At 37.9% G+C, this 17,951-nt stretch overlaps 1 protein-coding gene across 2 annotated transcripts; it reads left to right on the forward strand.

The window, feature by feature from the left end:
* The first annotated feature begins 51 nt into the window (after nucleotides 1–51).
* On the forward strand, nucleotides 52–15,657 carry SLC30A6 (solute carrier family 30 member 6). 2 transcript variants are annotated; one of them, XM_074168316.1, is made up of 14 exons: nucleotides 52–63; nucleotides 2,593–2,679; nucleotides 3,299–3,383; nucleotides 4,324–4,366; nucleotides 6,883–6,948; nucleotides 7,349–7,429; nucleotides 8,678–8,713; nucleotides 9,545–9,639; nucleotides 10,292–10,340; nucleotides 12,279–12,398; nucleotides 12,694–12,796; nucleotides 13,111–13,158; nucleotides 13,757–13,825; nucleotides 15,140–15,657. In XM_074168316.1, the coding sequence occupies exons 1-14, from the start codon at nucleotides 61–63 to the stop codon at nucleotides 15,635–15,637; spliced, it is 1,383 nt and encodes a 460-aa protein (XP_074024417.1). In that variant the 5' UTR covers nucleotides 52–60; the 3' UTR covers nucleotides 15,638–15,657. The 2 variants fall into 2 exon arrangements, with proteins under 2 accessions (XP_074024417.1, XP_074024418.1); XM_074168317.1 differs by lacking the exons at nucleotides 52–63; nucleotides 13,757–13,825 and having other exon boundaries at nucleotides 2,599–2,679; nucleotides 15,140–15,637.
* The last annotated feature ends 2,294 nt before the right edge of the window (nucleotides 15,658–17,951 follow it).

Below are 17,951 nucleotides of genomic sequence, written 5' to 3' on the forward strand. Positions count from 1 at the left end.
GAGGCTCCTCCGCCTCTTCCGGCTTCGCATGGCGCCGTCTCTTCCGGTGCGGGGAGTAATATGGTGAGTGGCCCCTGCTGAGGAGGAGGGAGGGAAGTCGCGCGCGGGAGCGGGGCGAGGGAGGCGGCGGTGTGAGAGCGGCCGCTCACGGGCGGGAGCTCTGTGGCTGGGCTGGGCAGGGTGTCCCGGCCCTGCTGCCCGGCCGGCCCGGCCTGGCCCGGCCGGAGCGCGCCGCCCCGCCGCCCCCCGCCCCGCTCCTGGCGCGAGCCCCCGCTGGGCCGGCGGTGACGTGGCTGCGCGCAGGGGTTCCGCCCCGCCCGCCCGGCTGCGCCTCCGCCGCGGGCGGCTTCGCCCGTTACCGTTAGCCGGGTGCTGCTGGCGGGGAGGAAGTGCCCCTTCGGCAGGGCAGCGGGGCGGCCGTTAACGGCTCCGGGCGCAGGAGTAGCGGGCGCTGTGGCTTTCCATGCGGTTCTTCCTCTTCAGACCCCCCCGTAGGCCGTGTCCCCGGTCCCCGGTGGGTCTGCAGGCCCGCGGCGGGCGCGTAGGCCCCGTAGGAACAAGCGGTAGGGGCTCAGCCCTGTCGCCGGGCGATGGTTTGAGTCTGGGCCTCGGGGTTTTCATTCAGCACCGAATCAGTCAGGGAACGGGCATCTGCACCGGGACACACCGGCTGCCTGGCCCCTGCGCCCTTGTGGCAGTGAAAGCACGGGGCTGTTGCCCTTGCTACGTGCGGCTCGCTTCCCAAAGAAGAAGAGTCATCTGCTGGGAATGAGCAGCCCGTACGCGTGTTCCGCTGGGTGTCTGAACTTCCCCTTTTGATGCTAGGCACAAACAAATTGACATCTGTGTCAATAACAGGTACTGTCACCTGTTGGCATTGTAGGTGCAGGCACTCACACTCGTTGTAGAAATACTCCTTGTACGGCTGTTCCAGCGCCACATGGGGACCTTCAGTGGCTGAGGTGTGGGGCAGCTGCCCTCCTGCTCAGCATGGAGGTGTTTCTCTCCCCAGTGTTGCCACAAGTTTAGGAGATAGGGGAACTTTAGTGCCACAGTGCAATACAGGCTGAATTAGAGCTTGCTTCCCATTCATTCTCTAAGCAATCCTGCTCATTCTCTAAGCAATCCTGCTTCAGCAGGGGAGTTGGACTAGATGATCTATATGGTCCCTTCCAACTCTAAAAAAATTCAGTGAAATTCCAGGGGTGTGCTCTGGCTAGCCTGGGTTTGCATGGGGTTCTCTGGTACAGAATACACAGCTTCAGTGCACGGCATCCTGTATATAGGCAAGGAGGCATGGCACAGTGCAGTTAGGCAATGGACATCCCACTAACAGCATGGGACAGCAATGGGTGCTGAGGCAGCAGAGTAATCTTCGTAAGCAGGCAGTCTAATGCCTGTTAGGAAAGCTTTCTGAAGTGTACTTTCATCCTGTATGTCTTTTCTGAGTAGAACATCATCATGTAATGATTTGCTAGTAAAGAAAATTGTTAGTGTCAGCCTTTTGCCCCAGGTGAGCAAAACCTAGGATCTATAATACTGCTTTTTTAATCGATGACCCCAAGACATAACGTGTATTTCTACAGACAGATACTATGAAATACAGCTTTGCTGACAACTGTGTCTGTAAGCTCGAGTCTGTTTTGGTAACCAGCCTGTTAGTGTGTCTTTCTGTCTTCTGCTGGCAGTTACAGATGTAATAGCTTACAATCAAACTTTATTTCATCCAGCCCCAAATCGCTGCGTATGACAGACCACCCAGTACAAGTCCATGAATTTCTATTGCAAATCAGAAGGGCTTTTCATGTGGAAAGCTTACTTCTTTGTGGGGAGAGTAGAATAGAAGACAGGTAACTAGAAATTTCAGCCCTCTGAGGAAGGGGAGCGAGTGGCATGGTTGATGAATTTTTCTGGTAGTCTGTTCCCTGACACGCTTTCAGGTGAGCCATGTAGCACCCCCTTAGTCCCATCTTCTACACTCACACGTGTCCCCTCCACCCTCAGGAAAGGAGAGGGAGCACCTACAGTGACCACATCTACTGTGTGCGTTTAGGTTAAGGCATGTCTCAGGTTGTTTGTATGTCTCATCATGTTATTGGGCTTGTGTCCACCACATTACAGCCGATACCAGCATTGCTTTTATTTCTCTGATAGGTTGTCATTTATATATATATAAAAGCAGTATTTCCTGTTTAATAAACCAGTTGGTTTTGGGTGGGAAGCGTGCTTTGATAATGAAAAATATTTGTGTTTTCAAAACATGGTAATAGTTTTATTTAAATAAAAGTAAGAAATCCACTCTTTAAATGATATTTTGGTATGTTTTCCAGTAAACTTGAATTCTGAATTATATCTAAATGAAGCTTGATTCTAAGTCATTCTTCATTATCCAATATAATAACCATGTAAAGAGGTTATAAAAAAATATTGCTGAATTTAGTGTTGATGGGCTATCTTTAATTAACAAAACCTCATTCTGGTTCTTTGATATAATTATGAAAACAGTTCGTAAAAGAAGATTTCCTTTTTGCTAATTTAAACTATTATTTGAAGTGAAATCTTTAACTAAACTTTAATTATTTTTTTTTCAAGGGGACAATACACTTGTTCCGCAAATCACAGAGATCATTGGTTGGAAAGTTAACACATGAATTCAGGCTGGTTGCAGCAGATAGGAGGGTAAGTAGTTCTTTTAAAAAATCAATAATAATAAAAAAGACATTAGCTGTGATAAGTTAAAATATATTTTTAACTTAAGTATATTTTGAGACTATTTCTTTGAAATTTTCCAGCTTTTCTTAAAAAAAAAATAATGCAGCTGTGAATATGGGTTCCTTCCTATGCATTGTCCTTGTCAATAAGTGTTCTCCAGAATTGCACTTATGTTTGATGCATTCACTAGAACTGTAAACTGAATGTGCAAAGATGTTTTTGGGACCTAAGTTCCAGCAGAAAGAAAGGAACCCACTAATGTAAAGTTGCTAAGTCTGTCTAAAAAAGTCAGATGGTGTGTGCTGTAATTAAATGCAAATATTGTACAGGGGTGATTTTTTTAGATCAAAAAGGTATTTTAAGCATGGTGCGCAAGTACTGTTTATAAACAAGTTTTGAGACAATCTATAGAGTTGAAAATAGCTTTCCTTGTTCTAAAATGAGTTGTAAATTTTTTTGGAGGGAGGAGAAGCCAGTTCTGCTTGCATGATGAAGTACTGCAATATTGTTTTTTAAAACCAGATACATATATTTTTGTCCTGTAAATTTTGGAAAATGTAAAATACATATTTATTCTCATCAACAGTCCTGGAAGATCTTGCTGTTTGGTGCTATAAATTTAATATGTATTGGCTTCCTGCTAATGTGGTGCAGCTCTACAAACAGCATAGGTGAGTGGCTCTCTAGTACTAAAACGACACCCAACTACCATGTGTTTCTTAGCTTGTGAAGTTCCAACATACTAAAAAAGCAAAGTTCAGCACATAATGGAATTAGGGTGGGTGGGTGGAATTCAGGTTTGGAAAGTGCTTCCTTTTGATTTGCCACAGTCAGTTTAGAGTCATTTCTTGCAGGAAAGTGTGGATGGGTGAAAGTCCTTCAACGTTTGCGAGGTTTTCCAGATCTGCTGGTTTTTTTCTTCCTGCGGTACGCTCTTTATCTTGAAGATTGCAAAAAAGTAGACTTCTAAGCTAGTCCTCAAAGCTGTTTCTTATATAAATAGTACCAGTGACATACAGAGACCCTCACTTGCAATTGAATGAAAACATTTGTAGTGTGGCAAAAGGCTTCTCCTATTCCAGGAATGCCCCTTTTCAATATTTTGTATATCTTGTACTTTTGTATAGGGGCTCCAAGATGCTTCCCGTCATCTGTACTGAGAGTAGAATAATTTACATTTTTAATTTATGACACAGGTTTTCTTGCAGTTTTAAGATGGGTCAGAGAAGCAACACAAGTAAAAAAATCTGTTGAACCTACTTACTACTGCAGTAATGCACATAAGAGATCTCTTGCTTTGGCGGATGATGTATCTCCTGGCTTTTCTGTATTTAAGTTCTTGGTCGCAAGCTTTTTTGTATCTGGCATTATTATGTGCTTTATTAGAATTAGGATTGCCATAATCAACCTGTTTATGAAGTTAAATATATTGGAGTGTTCAGGACATTTATATTATATACGCATACAAAAGACAGACTTGCTTTATCAGTGGAGGCAGTTTATGTAGATAGAAGGTGAAAAAGAGCAGCACAAGAGAGACTTAGAAGAATGCAAGTGATTTCTGCATTGAAAATTTATATTAAGTTTTAATGTTTGCTTTTTTTTTTACAGCTTTAACTGCTTACACATATTTGACAATCTTTGATCTTTTCAGGTGAGTTTTTTCCCATTTAGTCTTACTGCTCATTTGTGCCTGTCTTTGTATATTTCTGTGCATATTAAATTTAATTACAGATACAAACACATGTTATTTAGAGTCATCAGTGTAGAAACGCTAATTGGTTTGCATATAGCTTAAATGAATATAAAATTGTATGTTACAATAAATAGAGGATGAGAAACACCATAGTTGTATTGAGAATGGCTAGTAACAAGTCGGTTCAGTCACGGGTTTCTCTGTGCAGATGCGTAACAACATAAACCAGAATCTAGCATCAAACTGTTATCTGGTGGTTCACTTGGAACATTTCTCTAATGCCACAGTCATTGGTTCCGAAGTATCCCTCAGTTTTAGCATCAGGAGACGAGGAGTATGTAATCCTATTTCTGTTTCAAATATTTCAAGAAAGAGCTAGATCCCATGCACTTTACCAGTAAGGTCATTAGATATACTTAGTATTTTTCCTGTTTCCTAACAAAATAATATTAAAACTACTTTAAGTGTGAAAGTTTTGAACACTTTTGATAATGATAGACATGAACTATATTAAATTCTTACCTGAGAAGCAGATCTGTAGCAGTGGTTGCAAAATACACTGCATAAAATGCATGTTTTTTTAAATTATTAACTTAAATTATCTTCTTTTATAAGCTCACTAGCTTATGAAAAGTAGGGATCAGCTATCTGCAGGTTTTTTTTGCCCAGCACATACTATAGCTTATCTGACTGATAGTAAAACATTTATAAATAACAGCAGCAAACAAGCAGTAAGGAAAAGGAATGGTTGATATAGGCACAAAAATACTTAACCTGATCTGTGACTGCATTAGAGTTGTGATGTAACTTTAAGGAGTCTCATATTTTTCTTAGAATTTTGTATCTGTTGAGTTTTGTCATCTTGACTCAAAATACTTTTTTCACCTTGGGGAAAGTTTTGATGTTGTATTTCTTGTTTGTATAGAATATTATTTTTTTAGTTTTAGGAGAAGATGGAGTACCCCTGGCACTGACATATTAGGTTAATTAGGGGATGGACTAGAAGATTATTCTTACTCACAGCGATCTCTTTCTGGAGTTTTGATTTGCTGTAAGGGAGAGCAATGCTCAGTATTTCTGCTGCAAAAATAAATTTCTGGTTCTTTTATGTTTGTCATCTTCCTGGTCATTTATAATAGTCTTACTAAGTATATGAATTTATTTTTGTATATGAGCAGTATTATTTCCTCTGCTTTTACTCCACACAGCTGTGGATCAGGTTGTGAGGATGTGATTTTTCAGCAGCTGTGGGGGATGAGTTCTTGATCCAGTCTGATTTAACATTGTCATTAATTAAGAAAAGGCTGCATAAAGGCACAGATGGCACTGAATCCGGGTGGGTTCCAATACAAAAAAATTGTCCAGAGGGGTCAATAGAGGCAAAATAGGCAAAGGAAATGAGACTCATCCTAGAAAAATTCAGGCTAGTACCATGGGGATAAAATAATTGGAATTTCAGATGTTCGATATGAGAGAAAAACTGGGAAAGGAAATGGCAAAAGAGATCTGTGGCTGTCAGTGAATAGCCAGTTAGATTAGAGCTTGTGTAGATAAATGCAGCCAGAAAAAGTAGATCTGTTTTGGCCATATATGTAGAAAAAATACACTGTGGAAAATAAAGGCAATACTTGGCATCTCCTGAGATGTATACTAGAGTGCTAAACCTAATTTATGGTATATCTCTAAAAGAAGAGTTGAATTGGGAGCTTTCTTCACTGTTTCACTGGGACACAAAGGAAGTGACACAAATATGACAGTCCTGTCGACTTGCTTAACATGTTCCTTCTCATTTAAATGGCCTTTCTCAGGTTACAGTATTTCTTGGCAAGTTGATAAAGCACGTGTAATAAGAGCATTTACTGGGTGTCTAGTTTATATTTCCATAGGCTTTTGCTTTGTACATTTCGCTATTATGTGTGACGTTACTATGTGTGCTACCAGACAGTATTAAAAGGATTTGCTCAAACCAGCTGGGATACCTGGTCTCGCATGTTCCAGGTCCCTTTCAGAAAAATTCATGGAGTGCATGTAGAGTAAACGCTGCTTGTGCTGTTTTGTGTCAGAACCTCAGTGTAAAAATGCATTGCATTTGGAGTTATGGTAAACTTGCTTTAGGCTGAGTGATGTTGTACACTGAAGAAGGTTGGTGGTAGCCTTTGTAAGTGCAGCACGCCATAAGTACAGCATTAGGCTGTCTCCTGGTGTAAGGAATTAGACTGACTACTATTCTGCAAAAAGTATTTGCTACCCTTTTTATGGGAACAACTGAGACATCATCGTGCAGTCTCAGTGTTATTCCCAAGCACAACCTTTTCTGGATTCACTGGAACCCTCATTGTGACAGTGATGGAGGGGTTGAGTTCCCAGAATATTCCTTTGTTCAGTTCTGGTGGCTGAAGTATGTATCTGTACATTATCCGGTTTGTAAAGGCTACAGTTACTTAACATAGCCTAATTCTCCCCATTTTTTTCAGTTTGGTAACATGTCTAATAAGCTACTGGGTAATGATGAAGAAACCCAGCCCAGTCTATTCATTTGGGTAAGTACTAATAGAAGATTCAGTGTTTGATAATACAACATTTGATACGTTGCTGATCATCATGGCCTGCCTCCCCCAGCACCCATGACTAACAAACTGTGTGTCAAAGACCCTAAATATAAGGAGATCCAAGACTGATGCTCTAAAGAACAGTTACAGGATAGGGGAGGGACAGGAAGAAGAATTAAGAAATGCTTAATTTTGAGCTGTTTGTGGTAAGTGCAGTGTTGGCATAAAAGAAATGGAAAATAATGCCTATTCCGTAAAATTTCCAATTTCTTCCCATTTGGCTACTCTTGAAAGAATTGGAAATAGTAGGTTTATCCTACTGGTTCCTGCACAGACCAGAATATATTTGGTACATTGTTCAATGTTTCTAAACTGAATTCTCAAATTTCAGGTTTGAAAGGTTTGAAGTTCTAGCCGTATTTGCATCTACAGTTCTGGCACAGCTTGGTGCTCTTTTTATACTGAAAGAAAGGTAGGGATATGTACCATTTTCTTTGAGTTTTTTGTTATGTATGAAGATATTCCAGTCTGAGCAAAAGCATATGCATTCTACACATGTACAGAGAGATTGTAGAAAAAAAGTTCAGATTTTTAAAAATATTGCTAAACCTTACTGTTCAGTTATATTGGTTACACTACAGGTAGGCTTTAGTTGAAATTATAGGAATCAATAAATGTAATTATACAGCTTTCAGGGAAGACTCAATGTTCTTAAGAATCATATTTTCCAAAAGGTTAGGTATTTCATTTAATGCGTTTCCCTATACATCTTGACTTTTTAAGCTCATTAATAAATAAAACTCTTTTTAATTTTTTTTTTCTTCAGTTACTTCATGAAGTACAGCAACTTCATAATATATTATGGATCTGAATATTTAAACTATCGACTTCATCAGTCCCTCAAAATTTGCTCAAGTATTAATTTGACATACCATCTGCACTTGGAAGCATTTGTATTTCAGGAAGTTAGACTAAAAAATTATCTTAGTCTTTAAAAATGAAAACGCTTTTATTAACATTTGGAATTTAACACTAGGGCAGCGTAGCTTACATTTTTCTGTTCAAGGGCTCTATTTTCTCTATAAAGGGCTATGTTAACAATTTAGCCATTTTATACTATACATTGATCTGCCATATGAACAATACACTGGAATGAATTCTAATAATGATGCACTGTCAAAGCCTCCAAGTTTTCAAATATTAATTTTAGGAATTTCCCGAAACTTACCGTAGGTTTTTCTGTTACAGTGGAAGCTTATTCCTTATTTTACTGGTGGGAAAGGAAAGATTTGTATCTTCAACACAGAATCCCACATCTCCTTTATTCGGCCTAACTTAGTGAGAGGCTTCAAGTCAGGGATTTCAGATTAGTTTCTTGTGGTTGCCAACCCCAGTGGCGGCAGTAGCAGTATTTTTTGGTATGTTCATTTACAGGCATCTTTTTATTGTGTAGGCAGTATTCATAATAGCTAGGACCTATGTGGCACAGTTTAGAAATAGTCAGGAAATCTAAATTACACTCTGCTTCTCTTCAGTGTTAAATGTTTTCATCACTGATAAAAACTGCTGTGCTTATTTAAGCAATTTGGTTTTTTTCAGTACTGTATCTGTCAGTTTTTGTTTATGAATGGCAGCTAATTCTTCAGAACTAAAAAATTATGTTTCGGGTATCAAGGTTTTATGGTATGAATATAACTCAAATTTTCAATTATTTTTATAGTGCAGAGCGGTTTCTGGAACAACCTGAGATACACACGTAAGAAATTATTTTGACATGTAAAGTGATAGTTTTTTCAGTGTCCCTTCACATTTCTGATTCCTAATCTAGAGTGCATTAATTATGCAAGTACATTCAACACCAAATTGATTTTGGTACCTTGGCACTTGTTTCAAACTACGTGCAAGCTATATTGCAAACAGTTTTTTCGAGGTACAATTGAAATGTAATGCACACACTCTCTTAAATAATGATTCAACTATGTATTGCCGGTGTTGCTATTTTAGTTACTCTCATTTCTTATGGAGGCCTCTTAGGAGGCGTGGTACGTGGGAGGGAAGGATGCTGTGATCATTAGGGAAGTGGAGGTGTTGCGAAGATGATGAAGACTAGAAAGAATACGGGGAAAGGAAAAGACGGTGTTACGGGGCAAAAGACTGGGACGTGGCACTTATGGTGAAGTTGAAGTTCTCCTAGGAAAGGGTAGGGGCATAGGTCTAATTCCATAGGAAACTAAGCTTTTTTATCTCTACTGCTGAGGGAACAATGTATTCATACCTTCAAAGGACAAACATATATGTGTGTGCATATATGCAGTTAGTTAAGAACTGTGACTCAACATTACGAACTTCATGTTACTAATGTGGTAACACTAATGTACAAAGTTCAGTGATCTCTCAGTGACCCTAAAATGACAATACACTGCCTGTTAGCATGCATTACACTAGTTTATCTTACTCTTGTTTTCAGTCTCAGTGAAAGATATCAAGCAAAGTATTTTGATATTGTTACTAGTAATTACAGCTTGATTTCATTTTTTGTGATGACGTGAAATTAAGGTACTTTTTTTTTTTCTTTCTTTCTCCTTAGGGGGCGACTGCTGGTTGGTACTTTCGTGGCTCTCTTTTTCAACTTATTTACAATGCTTTCCATTAGGAATAAGCCTTTTGCTTATGTCTCTGAAGGTATGTGATAAATTAATCTATAACAAGAATTGGGAAAAGATTTTAATGTTCCTATTTTTATCAAGGTATAACTTGTCTGGTAACTTTCTTAACTACCAGGTATATATTACTATTATCTCCATTAATATAACTTCATGCAGTTTAGAATTACTATCCAAACTTCAACTCTAGTTTGCTTATAGGGCTCTCTCAGTAGTATGTCGTCACTAATATGATAAACTGAGTATCAGACAGATATCAGAACTTTTAAGACATTTTATGGATATATTAATGGATTAAAAAAAATAAATTAATGTAATAATTCTTAATAGCTCTTTTAGCTGGGCCTTTTTCACTGTGAAGTAGACTTGCAGTCATTTCCGCTAACTGTAAATTGATTATAGTTATATATTATACTTTATATTATATAAAAGATAATTGTGATGGTTATAATCAACAATTACATTTGTATTTAATCATATGAGAGCCAGGCATTTTATTTACTGCCTAGAAAAGTCACACACTTGGGGTTTTTTTAAGTGACAGTGCATCTGTTGAGATACATTTATTCATTCATAGCGTGTTGGGTTTTTCCCTTTAAATAAAACTTTAAGTGTACTTTAAAATGGATATCTTTACTCATAGTAGTAATTCTGCCTTCTTTCTTTTGCAGCTGCCAGCACAAGTTGGCTTCAGGAGCATGTTGCAGATCTTAGCAGAAGGTAAAGCTTTATAACGTTTTGCAAAATTATTAGCTTCTGGAAGGTGGTGGTGTTTTTTGTGTATAATAATGATTTGGATGGTTGTTGAGGCATAAAATGTTGTGTATTAGAGCTTTTAAAATAGCTTTACCTACTCTAGGTCTAGTGTGAACTCTAGAGCAAACATTGTCTCTCATATTTCCCAGATACATCATTCTAAAAGAAATACATCTTCTGCATAACTTTCCCTTTGAATGTGTTCACTACACTGTATGTAATTCTCCTTGGATGAGGTGAGGTAAATAACTTTGTCCTGTGCAGGCTTGAACTGCATTTCTCAACAATCACTACCAGCAGTAATTTGTGTTTATTTACTCTATGAGGTGGGCACATGACTAGAATGGTTGCAGTTTAAATGTGATGTATGAAATAGGTTACTCACTGAAACGTAGCTATGGAAACTCCTCACCTGTCCAGCAGCAAACTGGAAAGTCTGTGTCTTCCATGGGCTGAAGCAGTGTTGCTCATTCGTCTTGTCTGTTAACTTTCTTGCATGTATTGGATATCTGAATGCGAGATAACATTGTTTGCAAATAATTTTGCCAGATGTCCGAAGTGTTTATTTTGAGCCATACACATTCTTCCAAGTACTTGTGCTGTCAGTATCAAAAAATGTTAAACCATATTGTATAATGTGTTAAGTATGCTGCAAAGCCCACCTGTTCCTGCATGTTGTGATTTTTGTATACAGTTGAGGAAAGCAGAGAACGGTGGTTTGTTAAACAGAATTGATTTTAAATGGGTATAAGGTATTATATCATCAGACCCAAATTCTACAAAAGAGCTTTGGAGGACTAACAATAGAGTTGCCCAACTACCTGGAGTTTCAGTGTAAAAAAACCCAAAAAACCTGTGAATAGCAATCGCAGACACTAGCAGAGTTTTTCTTTAATGATGTGGTTACATGGAAGGACACGTATAACTTGAAGGGCTCCCAGATTACTACTGGGTTTTGAGATAACCTGTAGACAATTATGCCAACAATTTAAAAAAAATACTAATTTTTTCTAGTACATATACAGCTATTTCAAATCTGTTCTGTGAAGCTGTGCTGATTACAAAATATCCGCACCTGTCAATAATTATTATGTTGATTAAAATTCTTACAGGAGCAGGCCAGCACATGGTGTCTAAACATAGATTGGTTCTAAATAGAGCAGCAAAACGTTTCCTGTTGTCTTTTCCTTTAAATTTTGCAGTATGTGACATGCACTTACATTCACTGGGAAGTACAGAAACCCTTTTCTCTCTTCATGCTACCATTGATAGGAGATAACTATCGATAAATCACTTTTCCCAATGTTCCCTCATGGGTTGTTTGGTCTCCTCTTATTCAGCTAGCTAGTCTTCTCCCTCTTTTCAGACTCCATGAGTTAGGTGGCTTTGGTTTTAGAACACTTTCACGCCAAGGTGGCAGATGGATTGAAGATTAGAGATATGCAAACCCCCCAAGATTTACATATATGTAATAGCACTATCCGAACCTGTGAATTACTTGTGTGCAGCTGACACAGCTAGCTATGTTACCAGAAAATAGAAGGTAGCACAAGATAGGTATTTTAACATGTAGAAAAACTGTATAAAGATTAGCGTAGTATAACATTGTGTGGATGGGAAGATAGAATTAAAGCAAATTTAAGATGCAAGAGGTTAAATATTAGTTTCAGATATGAGAGAGAATGTGATGTGGATCTAAGCTTGATTAATTTTTGCTGACATCAGACTATCACGGAACTTTGAGCAGAATTAGAAGTGCCTTTTCAGTCCTCAGAGACATCATTTGCTGTGACTGCAAGGTGTATTTGAAGTCAAATGCTGAAATTGTGGGTGTAACTCTTTTGCGTTTTGATGTAATGATGAACAGTTAGCTGACATCTGCTTTTTCTGGTTTGTTAACAGTATTTGTGGAATCATCCCAGGATTGAGTAGCATCTTTCTGCCACGAATGAACCCTTTTGTCTTGATTGATATTGCTGGAGCTCTAGCTCTTTGCATCACATATATGCTTATTGAAATCAAGTACGTACAGTTGTTGTTTGAAAAAAGTAACTCTCTTTGTATCCAGTTATGGGAAATTGTGTTTTTTACATTAAATGAATGATCTCATCAAAAGCTGTATTTTGTATGAATGGGCCTGCCGGTCCACGAATATATTCTTCTTTTTTGAAAGATGTATAGTTCACATGAGATTAGTATGCGTAATATTCTGTAAGTGCATATAATTTAAAAGAATGAAAAAGAATCAAAAGAAAACTCTTATGCCTTTCAAAAATATGAATACCTGTTTTTCTTTATAATTGTTCTTTCTCTCCAGCAATTATTTCGCTGTAGACACAGCCTCTGCTATAGCAATTGCTTTGATGACATTTGGTACCATGTATCCCATGAGTGTCTACAGTGGGAAAGTACTACTCCAGGTAAGGCAATGTCACAAAATAAGGGTTTTTTTGTGGTTTCAGTTTTGTTAAATGCCCTTATTTAAAAAAAAAAACCACCACATAAAATATGTTTTTAGCATTTGAATAGGAAGTGTTCCAAGGGGAATTTGTGATGTGCTAGAAGAAATTTAAGGGCAGTAGAAGTATGCATCATGAAGTCATAAGATTTTATTGCGTAATGCCATTGGTCTCTTGTGTATTCAAACCAGACTAAAAGGCTCTCTTGCTTAATCAGGGCCAGTTACTTTTTATTATAACTTTTTTCTTCTTCTTTGTTTTTTTTTTTCTTAAAGACAACCCCACCACATGTGATTGGCCAGTTAGATAAACTTCTTAGAGAGGTAAGTCAGGGTATAATACATGACACAGTGTGCACAGCTAACATTAAATAAGTATTCAGGAACATGAAGAGTTTTTGTGAGTAGTCCAAGAAGATTGCTAAAAAATTGCTTTTTATATATTATTTTTTAGCTGCATGTAGAAAATATGGATCTTGCTATCCAAGATGAAAAGTGTCATTCAGGTATCTGGAACAAATCTGCTAAAGTAATGCAGGCTGATGTTTTTATTAACTAAATTCAAGCTACTATTGAAGAAGTTTACAAATGTGAGTTGGGGGAGGAAAAGGAGTACAGGCAGCTGTTGACTTGCATCCGATCAAGTTGAGAAAATATTGCAGTTTCACAGCAAGAGTTACTAGAAATTAGTTACTTAAATACACTTTTTTGATGGATTTGGATGTTTAAGTGTAGCAAAAATACAGTAGATAAGCATTAGTGGCATCATTTACAGATATCATGTATTCTGTAGTATGGAAGCTTTTATTTCACTACTGAAAATGCTGTATTATTCAGCTATGTGTAAAAGTACATTTCTAAAAGGATTTGAAACTTTATTTCTAATTTATTTTCATGTTTCTGGATGTTTGTGTAAAATTAGGTTTCAACTTTGGATGGTGTCTTGGAAGTTCGAAATGAGCATTTCTGGACATTAGGTTTTGGCACTTTGGTAAGTTATGTCTTTATTGTCTTTTTAGCCTTTAAAAAGAGTTGTCAGTTACTACTTTAGATTTTTTATTTAAATAAAGTAAGATAATTTTTCTGGAATCTTAAATATAAAAAAGAAACTGATGAAAGCAGTACTCAGTCCTTGTGATTTATTGCAAAACTTCTCCTCTGTCCTTTATATTTTTTTAAAGCTTTGTTATTGGTTAATATTATTTATGTATATTGCAGCTCTAGATTAAAGCATGCATTTTGCAACTGTAGAATTGCTTTTGTATTTTGGCAGTGAAGAAACCCGCAAACAATAGTAAAGACATTTTTCAGATGGCATATTACTGTAAATTGTCTCAGAGGGGAGAAAAAGAAAACTGTAAACCCTCAGGTACCAAAGTAGTACCTACTAGATTCTAGTAGTAGTACCTACTAGTGGTAGTACCTACTAGTAGATTCTACTATAGTAGAGTCATACTGTTTCAGCATTTCTGGGGATGGGGGTGGAAAAAAAACATCTACAGTTGTGTACTGTAAGATGAAAGAAATTAAGTGGGGATTTTTTTTGTAATACAGAATGATCACATAGAACTCAGTTATTTCTAAGTTGATGCAGGTATGTTGTGACAGCCAGAAAATTAACACTCCTGGAATTATTTTTCTCTGCTTCTGAATTCTTCCAGTATACATATATATAAAACAAGCTGTGAACCATGTTCTTTATGAAATATGAGCTGGAAAAGCATGTGAGGGGTTGTTTTTTGTCCTGTTCTCTTCTGCAGCAGTAGTTCAAGGTAAATGAGACAGTGTTACTGAGAGAAAAACAGGGGCAGCCTGCAGCTACATGTGCGTCCAGAAGAAACTGGTCTGAGTTCCTCAAGAGGCATTGCCCTGTTCTTGCTAATGGTCCTGATTTGAGCGTGCCTTCCATGCGTGTTGCCCTCTTGTCTGCTCCAACAGCACAGTGATGACACTTTTTCCTAAAACTGAAATACGGAGTTTGTCTGCACTTTGCTCTTCTTTTGGGCTGCTTTTTTTCCCGGCTGTTTCCTTTCCTTTCCTGCCATCATATGTTGTATTTACAGTTTGGTTTTAAGACTCAGTCTTCCTGAATGATGATCTTGATGTGTTCATAAGAGATCAACACATTAGGAAAGATCAAAATGTATCCTAATTACTTAGTACGTTTCTCAATTTAGTCAGTAGTCTCCACTGCAAAAGGTCTTTGCATAATTCTCTGCAGGATAACTTATCTCTTCTTGAATGCATATGGAGAATCTTTATTGAAGTAACAATTAACAGCCAACTTATTTTTATCATTTTCTAGGCCGGATCAGTACATGTCCGAATTCGGAGAGATGCAAATGAACAAATGGTACTTGCCCATGTCACTAACAGATTATACACATTGGTCTCTACCTTGACTGTTCAGATTTTCAAAGATGACTGGATCAGACCTACCTTATCATCTGTGCCTATTGCAAACAATATTCTGAACCTTTCGGATCATCATATTATTCCAATGCCGTCTTTGAAAGCTGCTGATAATTTGAACCCCGTTACATCCACTCCAGCTAAGCCCAGCAGCCCACCGCCAGAATTTTCTTTTAATACACCAGGCAAAAATGTGAGTCCAGTCATCCTTTTAAACACTCAGACAAGGCCCTATGGATTGGGCTTTAATCATGGATCCGCACCCTACAGCAGTGTACTCAATCAAGGATTTGGAATACCGGGAATGGGAGCAACTCAAGGATTCAGAACTGGTTTTCTAAATGTCCCAAGCAGATATGGAACAAACGCTCGTGGTCAACCTCGACCATAATAAACACTGTTATTTATTGTACTTAAGGGTATTGACTTAATTCTTTTATTACCCAATTTTTATAAACATTTGGAATGTCAGATCATTCTAAATGGCTGGGAACAAGTGCATTGTTCATATTCATGAAATGGCTAAATTGCAGTTTTTTTCTTTGCATCAGCAGTAGACTATGTAATGCCACAAATATTTTCCAGGCTTAAAATACTTTACAGGTAGTTTTTATAGAGTGTCTATTTCTATTCAGCTTTTTATTCACTTTTGTTTATTTTCCTGAGAATGTATTGAGGTATAGCACAACTCCATACGAGAGTAAAATTGTGACCAGGTAGCATTTTTTTTTCTAATGAGAATTGCTTGCAGAATGGCTGAGAGAATAGGAAGTTGCAGAAATACAAGTCCCAATTTTTTGAGATGTTCTGCTGTATTAAGCTGTCTTTTGGCAAAGTCACAATTAGGTTTTGGTTGCAAAAATCCATCAGTATTCATATTGTGGCCATTGTAAAGACAATCTGGCATTTCAGATTCTAATTAATTTTGTGAGACCGTGTTTTTACATTTTTATTGATGCTTTTATAGAAATTCAGATGGTTGAGCAACCATTTTCTAGTTGTAAGTATTCCATATTCATCTCTGATATTTCTTCCTTTCTGGTTTAACTGCAAAATTATTTAGCAATATACTGGGAAATAAAATATTTCAAACTTAAGATTTTACAAGCACCTCTTTTTACAATTAACCCTATTTAAGATACAGAGCAGATGGCTGTATTGTTTCTGAAGCCAGTATTTCATTTTTGACTATGAAAAGTATTCTCTGATTCGATTGTGACTTTGTATTTTTCCTCTTTGTATTTTTTCTGTAGTTTCACGGGAAAAAGTATCTATTTATATTCCTGGTTTATATCCAGACTACAGGTCAGTGATCACTGACAGTTCTTAGTCATTGCTAGAGTGCTTAACCTTTGGGGCAGGCTTGGAACAAGGCTGCCTAACTTGTCTCTGTTTCTGCATTATCGTTCTACTGTACATCTAGAAAGCCATATTTCTTCAGGGCCTTTCTCAGAGAGCTCTTCCCTCTGACTGCTGTCTTTTTCTTCACTGCTCTGTTAACACAGAAAGGCCTTTTAGAAATACTTCATTTTTTTTCTGGTCTCCTGTGCAGTATGTACCTTTTCATTCCCAAGCCAATACCTCCTTTGCATCTCTTGGCTGTTGAGGAATGGGTTGCCCATTCCTGTTGTTTCACTTGCAACTCAGGGTGCTATATATTGGCTTCCACCTTGTTAATGTGTATACTAAGTCCTTCCATTTGTCCAGGGTGGTTATATGGAGCTGTAGTATCTCAGGGACTCCAAAGATATTGATATGTTACCTGCGGATAACGGATTTGTTAGAGAAATCTTTCTTGTGTGCAACTGAGTTGAGAAAACAGCCTTCATCTGAATTTTACAAGATCTGTGGCCTCTTCACACTGGCTGAGGATTTCTTTTTCTGCATAAGGACATGGCTTTCCTCTGTTTTCTTTTTTTTTTTTTTTCCCCCCTCCACTACCTGTGTTTCTCGCTCCAATGCATGGAGGAGGACGTCACCATTGCAAACAAAGCAAGGTGATGTTCTGCATGATGGTGTCTTGCCAGGATGTTTTAGGCTGAGGGTAGTGTCCAGCCTGCCACTGGCATACCGTCCGTGTAAGCTACAAGTAGGGAATCTAGTTCTGTGCTTCATCTGCAGCAAGAGTATTAGTTCCGTTGCTGTGTTCAAAAATGTAATGATCTGGAAAACTTTCATTTAAAAATTACAATGAACTTGTAACAATTGGCTGTGTTTCTACGAGGTCAGCATTAGCTCAGTAATCACTTTTGTTTCATTACTCTGTCTTATTTGTGTAGTCTATCACATGTGCCATCGCTGCATGGAAATTCACTGAAGTACAGAACACTTGAACAGATTCTCTGTACCTCTTGGGTGCTGAACTAGACTGCACTCTCTACAGCATCTGCACCACCTTAGAGCCAGCAGAATGTTTACAATATACTACTCTCGTGTGGCCTATTTGAGAATTGTTCCTTACTCCGATTTCATAACCAAACACTTGCCCTTTTTCTGACATTTTAAATACATTGTATTATATTGATTGCATGCCTACTTGTTTTTAGCAGAAAATTAAAGCTCCATTTTATTAAAAAATGAAGCTGATCTTTGATTTAAAATGAGAAGGGAGAATGAGAATCCCAGAATTCCGAGTGCAATATAATCACTTTAACAAAATTATTTTTTGAGTGATTGTTTACAATATATATTATATGTGCAGATGA

This window comes from Numenius arquata, chromosome 2, assembly GCF_964106895.1.
Source record: "Numenius arquata chromosome 2, bNumArq3.hap1.1, whole genome shotgun sequence".
Classification (NCBI taxonomy): Eukaryota; Metazoa; Chordata; class Aves; order Charadriiformes; family Scolopacidae; genus Numenius; species Numenius arquata.

What these genes read in the sequence shown, in the direction of transcription:
- SLC30A6 (XM_074168316.1), top strand. An exon ending in ACAATCTTTGATCTTTTCAG is followed by an intron (nt 4,367 to 6,882) that starts GTGAGTTTTTTC and finishes CATTTTTTTCAG; the next exon opens with TTTGGTAACATGTCTAATAA. An exon ending in GTGGGAAAGTACTACTCCAG is followed by an intron (nt 12,797 to 13,110) that starts GTAAGGCAATGT and finishes TTTTTCTTAAAG; the next exon opens with ACAACCCCACCACATGTGAT.